Source organism: Eubalaena glacialis, chromosome 2, assembly GCF_028564815.1.
Source record: "Eubalaena glacialis isolate mEubGla1 chromosome 2, mEubGla1.1.hap2.+ XY, whole genome shotgun sequence".
Taxonomy (NCBI): domain Eukaryota; kingdom Metazoa; phylum Chordata; class Mammalia; order Artiodactyla; family Balaenidae; genus Eubalaena; species Eubalaena glacialis.
In genome coordinates this window covers 118,904,716-118,911,269 of record NC_083717.1, presented here as the reverse complement: position 1 = coordinate 118,911,269, position 6,554 = coordinate 118,904,716, and the positions used below count along the sequence as shown (strand labels likewise).

General features: G+C 48.8%; 1 protein-coding gene across 1 annotated transcript; it reads left to right on the top strand.

Moving 5' to 3' along the window:
• Positions 1 to 1,340: 1,340 nt before the first annotated feature.
• On the top strand, positions 1,341 to 2,973 carry RNASE1 (ribonuclease A family member 1, pancreatic). The gene is made up of 2 exons (XM_061182332.1): positions 1,341 to 1,435; positions 2,169 to 2,973. Exon 2 carries the CDS (start codon positions 2,194 to 2,196, stop codon positions 2,647 to 2,649), a length of 456 nt encoding a protein of 151 aa, XP_061038315.1. The 5' UTR covers positions 1,341 to 1,435; positions 2,169 to 2,193; the 3' UTR covers positions 2,650 to 2,973.
• The last annotated feature ends 3,581 nt before the right edge of the window (positions 2,974 to 6,554 follow it).

Here is a 6,554-nt window from a genome sequence, read left to right as displayed (position 1 = left end):
ACACTAGAAAATAATGCTGACTTTACCAAAAATTTCTTGGATTTCATGTGGCAAAACAATTTAAAAACTTCCCCCTTAAAGAATTCTGTTCTTCCCGTCAAGTTCCCATCAAGTTTCCTCTCCTCTCTCTTCCCCCCTCCCTTTTGCTCCCCAGGGCTTTGAAACTGCCTGCTATTTTCAGCTCTGGATTTTAGCAAAACAAAAGTTTTGCCAGGCAGTTACTTGACTCCGCCTCCTGTGGAAAGCAAATCCGAGATCTGTTGTCATTATTTAAACAGACTCCTTGTGGGAGGTCTTAACCCCACCCCACGTGAACCATCATTGGCTTTCTAAGCACTGTTCTAAACCCTCTGTATCTTATTTTATTTTGTCTTAATAACAAATCTAAAAGGAACATGTTATTATCATCCCCATTTTAGAGATGAGGAAACTTGCCCAGGGCTTAAGGTGCTAAACCAGAATTTGGACTGAGATAGTGTAAACCTAGAGCATGGAGAGATATTTTGATAATTCTCACTCCAAAGGGATTAAAATTGTCCTCCATTTTATCTGGCTGAATCAATTTGCTGTACACCTAAAACTAACACAATACTGCAAATCAACTATACTTTAAAAATAAATAAATAAAAATAAAATTGTCTTCCAGCAAATACACATCTCTTTCTAGGATGAAATTTTACTGCTAAGAAATATGATGTTCTCTATTTCTTCTCTAAAGGGGATTTTGCATTTTGGCTTATCCCTAGTTCCTCTCCTCCACTCTGGCCTACAGGATGAGAGGTCACTATAGATAGGAATGGCCACACACCCTCCTTCAACAGCCCAGGAGTGTTGATGTGGCCAGAACTGGGTGAGGTCACGCCGAAGCTGCTTTCTACTCCTCCGTGTTCAGGTACTCTGCCCCTTCTTCTCCAGATCCGGGAAGCCTTCCAGCTGGGGGCAGCTGGCCACCTCTCCCTGCTCCCCCAGCAGAGGAGCTGGTGGGAGATGTGGAATTCTGGCCAAAGCAGCTCCAGGACACCCAGGGCAAGAGAGGACCTCCCTTTCTCTCCCCTTCCCGTGATCACATGTTATGTGCATTTTGCTAACCTCCAAGGGCTATTTGGTGAAAATAGCTTGCAAAGAGATAACAAGGACTTGGTTGGGGTTCGAGCATCAGTGCTATAGTGGCTTTCTCTGCTGCTTATAGAAAGAAAGGTTCTTATAGACAAAGGCTCACTCTCCCCAGCAACCCCGAAAAAAGCGTGGCCTGGGCAATTCCCCACCCCTTCGTCACATGACCTTGTTTTCCTATGGACCGAGACCAAGATGCTCCTCCCACCCGTCTCCTCCTGGAAGCCAAGCCCCCTTTTAATCTGTATAAGATCCACACCCCTGGGATAGAGTGATTGCAGAAACTGTCTTTTCTCTCTCAGAGACCAAGATAGAGACCCAGGTAAGCAGCCCAAGAGGCACACAGGAGCTGTTTCTGCTTAAGGGTTGGAGAGGGGCGAGCCAGGGTGGGTGAGGCTAGCCTGAGAATCGGGCCAGGCAGACGTGGGCAGGGGGCAGAACTGAGGTCAGGAATGGAGCACATAGGCTGCAGAGAGCCCATGGGGCTGGAGAAGGAGCAGCCCCCAGGTTGGGGGAGGAGAGCATCTCTCTTTGGAATACAATGGCATCTCCTTATGGTGCCAGTGTAAAACACTGGGGCTGAGTTTCCCTTGTGTTGTAGGACAACAGGGCTCTGTCCACCGTGATCCTGGATGAATACTTGGTGGTTATCTCAGAGATACAATTTGGCTTATTCAAAATTTGGATTATTTATTTAATGGTTTATTCAAAAGCATCTTCTAATGAGCCGTGTGAGCGCTGGGTACAGAGGTGTTTTATGTTTCAAAGGTATTTCGTATCAAAAATATTTCTGTATTCAAAGACAGGGCTGCTAGGATTTTAGGTCATTTCTGGGGTCACCACCCAGAGGGGAGGACGGCCTCTCTGTAGGGAGTGGGAATCAAACGTTTGTGGAGAAGAGTATATGTGATTGTCTCGTTACTTGGAAAAGCTCGCAGGAAGAGGGACATCTTTCTGGTTGACCTGGAGACTGTAAGCCAGGGAGGCTACAGGTGGGAGCTGGGGTTCTCTTTCTAAGGCGATGTTATTCTTCCTCTCCCCCTTTTCCCGGGCAGGCTCCTCCAGGAAAGTGAGACCACCATGGCTCCGAAGTCCCTGGTCCTGCTGCCATGGCTGGTCTTGGTGCTGCTGGTGCTGGGGTGGGTCCAGCCTTCCCTGGGCAGGGAATCGCCGGCCATGAAGTTCCAGCGGCAGCACATGGACTCCGGCAACTCCCCAGGCAACAACCACAACTACTGCAACCAAATGATGATGCGCCGACAAATGACCCAGGGTCGGTGCAAGCCGGTGAACACCTTTGTGCACGAGTCCCTGGAAGATGTCAAGGCCGTCTGCTCCCAGAAAAACGTCCTCTGCAAGAATGGGCGGCCCAACTGCTATAAGAGCAACTCCGCCATGCGCATCACAGACTGCCGCCAGACGGGCAGCTCCAAGTACCCCAACTGTGCCTACAATACCAGCCAGGTGGAGAAACACATCATCGTGGCCTGTGAGGGGGACCCGTATGTGCCAGTCCACTTTGACGGTTCTGTGTAGGTCTCTACCTGAAGCCAGAGATGCCCCACCTCATCACCTCTCCCCCTCTTGCTTCCTTGCCCTGCAGGCAAGAACTCAAGTTTAGTTAGGGCTCTTATCTTCCCCCCCCTCCTCCGCACAAGCACATGCTTCCCTGGCTTGAGGGCAATAACTCAAGTTAATTAGGGCTCTTATCCAACACACACACACACACACACACACGTGCGCCCCTGGCCTGAGGCTTGCCCCTGCGTGGCTTGGGGGGTGAGGAGAGGGTTGTGAGATGGGGCCTATGTTAACCACTTCACTGCTTCTTTCAATAAAACACAGTTGCAACCACTTGAATTCCTGATGCTGTCCCCATCCAGGTGCTGTCTGTGTGATCGCTCTCCTGACAGGGGTGAGAACCGTGAATCTGGTTAGCTTTGGTGAGTGGCGAATGGAATTCTTAGATGCCACCTCTTCAGACTTTTGATTTTCACTGACCTGAGATAATTCCTCTCTTTGTAGGTTCCTTGATGCCCAATATAGTTTTAAAGTGTGGGCTATTTTAGATAAAAAGGAGCTACGGTCTGGGACAGTGTCACGCTGGGCGAGATGACAGAGGGCGAAGCTCAGATACAAAAATCTCTGGCACAGAAGGAAGGACAGCGTGACCCTGGGAAGACCCTCCTCGGCCTCAGGTGGGGAGGAGGAGTGTATGAACTTATGACCCTAAATTTCCATTTTCCTTTTTTTGAGGGAGCTATTGCTAAATCACAAAGCTGGTCCTCTCTTCCTTGCAGAGTTGAAACCCTCCATTCAGGAGCTAGGAAGGACTTCAGCGATCATCAGGTGGGGGGAGGATAAGTAGATTTCAGCTTGTGGACCAACTCTAATTGGAAGTGCCTGCCTAGAATGCTGTAGAAAAATACCTAAACAGTGAAGTGATGGAATAGTGGCCTCTACCGAAGGCTCGAGAGCAGTGAGGGTGTGTGTGCCACCCACTGGCCACCCCTGACCTAATGTAACCCCCACCTTTTACAGAGGGGCAACCTGAATCTCAGAAAGGTTAAGTGACCTGCTCACGGCAGCTGCTAGTTGGTGTCCGACTGAGACTAGACCTTGGGTCTCCTGGCTTCCCTGTCGTTGCTCTCTCTGCTATTGGAGTCTCCTCAAGAAGGAAATTCCCCAGTCTCTCTCCTTCACTGAGTGCTGTGGAGTCACGGCTTTCTCTGCCTGAGCTTGCTGGGGGCTCCCACAGGTTCCCAGGGCACTTGGCCTATGAGTCTGCTCACTTCTTGGCAACCCTTTCTTACATCCATTGAAAAGACTAAACTTGGCTTCTGTCATCACTTAATCATTTCATATGACCCCCTGTTTACACCTGCATCAAGCTCTAGACAAGGTCATAGAACTAGAGAAAGGTTCTACTGCCAACCAGTTTGACCAGTTCTGTCATTGTCTTTGTGTACTACATTTATAAATGTTGGAAGTGATGGTGTGTTTTTTAGGTAAAGTGAATGCTTAGCTCTGGAGCCTCTGTAAGAGGAAGAAGGCCTGTGGGTCAGAGGGGTGGCCAGCAATTTTGGTGGTAGTGGGGATCTCACTCCTTACAAACAGTGAGGATGGAGGAGGGAAAAAAGGGAAACTTTAAGTTTCTAGTTCTGTTTTCTTTAGATAGAATTTTTCTTAGGTTCATCTCACTCTTGTTTCCAAACCCAAAGCTCCTCATTTTCCCTCCTGCTAGTGCTAAGAGAACACTTTAGTAGATCTTTTTTGAACACTCACTTGGAGCTCTGCTGCATCTATTCTGCACAATCACCAGCTCTGGCTACTGGTTCCATGCACCTTCCTGGCCATGGGACCACTGTGAGTCTCCACCCGGGGAAAAAAGTGATAGGTGCTAGCGGATGGTCCGGGTACAGACCTGCACAGCCAGGGAAACGGGGCTGGGGTGGGGTGGAAAGTGCTCTGAATAGGAGGACTCTGGGAGGGGGAAGATAGAGTCTTGTCCTAGAGCCATCAGGCGGAGTCAAGGGGAGAAACACCAGTTGTCGGGAGACAAATCAGAGGTGTCTGTTCTGTGGGGCGACTATTGCTATCCCACAGATACAGGAGTATTAACCTCTTCTAGGAGACTGACCCAGGCAGATTAATCTTAAAATTGAGGTGCTAACATGTGAAGATGGGTACCTGCTTAAAGACAGAAATGACCATATCCAGTGATTCTTCTAAGAAGGATAATGTTAATTTTCAGAAGAGTCTTCAAACCAAACAAGCATCAGGAATTCTGCATTCCCAGTGGACAGGTAAATGCATCCCAGCGTCCTCCTTACTCCTGCAATTTTACCTGTACCGACAAAATCATAGTGTCTTCTGCCTCTTCTGACATGCTGATTTTCTCCTGTCTCTCTCTCTGGTAAATTCCCCTTCAGTTCCAGCAGCCAATAGTCTTCCAGCCTGAAACAGATCAGTCACCCATACCTTCAGTGAACAGAGTAAAGGGCCATTGCGTCAGGTTCTTTCTTTCCAAGTGCTGCCTCATCAGTATTTGCACTTTGCCCTTTCTGTCTAACTGGAAAATGAAAGGCTGCTCCCAATCTCCACTCTTGCCTCCTTAGACTGATTCAGCCCTCACAGAGCAAATGGGAGCACTAAAGGGCTTTGAATCTACCTGCCCGTGGCAGAAGGCGCCTCAGTACTGGTTTGGGAAATTGATCACGAATGTGGGGCAGCCCTCCATGTGCATGATTCATGATGCATGATTCATGATGCATGATGGAGGTCCTGCATAGAAGTTTCAGAATGAAAGTGTACCTCCTGAAGACTAAACCGTGGCATACCTGGAAGCATCTCAAAACTGTCTCCCAGGAGCCACTTTCTAGGGGACTAATCTCAAACACCTCTGCAAATCATTCAGTAAATTCCCATGTACTTTAGGTTTCTTTGTGGCTTGCAGCAAGTGTAGGTGGGATGGTTTCATCTCAGCTTCCTCCCTCCGCGCTTATCTCCCTTCCCACTCCCTTATTGTCTTCTTACTTAACAATAGAGAAGGAGTCCTTCATCTGAATGGACAGAGTCTCACTAGGCCTGTTTTACTAGCCAGTGTGGTGACTGTACTTTAAAGCTCATCACTACTGTATGTCATCCTCTGGTTTCTTCTTGCTACAAGTCTGAGCAGGGCCTGTATTCAGGGTCAGTTTCCTTCCTTTTCCACCTTCCCTCAGTCTGCAGCTGGGTGGATAATTGGGCCAGGGCACCTAATGTAGTCCTTGCCCTACTATCAACTCCCTGTGCTGTGCCCCTAAGGCAACTCTGTAGCCCTCTCTGGACCACAGTTGTCTAATCTGTAAAACCCAGGGCTTGGGTTTGGTCATCTCAAAGTCCCCTTACACTTAGGGCCTTCTACTCCCTATTTTTTTTTTTTTTTGGCAGTTAGTTCCCCGACCAGGGATTGAACCCGCGCCCCCTGCAGTGGAAGCGGGAGTCTTAACCACTGGACCACCAGGGAAGCGCTTAGGACCTTTTAGATGAACATCCACGTCTAGCAGTGAGTGCTGAGCCCTGGCATGCAGTTTCTGGCTCTTCGTGGGTAGGCATCTCTAGAAGAGTCACATCATTGAGATCTCGTTTGGTTCAGAGCTCTTCTCAATGCAAAGCCAAGTTCAGAGGTCTAGGTCATCCCAGTGGACTTCAAACATGCTTCTAGGGCAGATTTTCCTCTCAGGCAACTTTAGGCAGCCTCTGAGAGTCAAGGCTGGCAGCTAGCCTCTGCTAGGCCTTGTTAGGCTTCCTGGGACCTGAGAGCCCATGGAGGTTTTTAGCTTGGCTCAGGTCCACAGACGGGAGAGAGTAATGTGGAGGCGAGATCAAGGCAACAACAAGAGAATGTGGGAGTGGGACCAGGAATTTCCTGAGCTTCTTGGAAACATTCCTCATAGAGG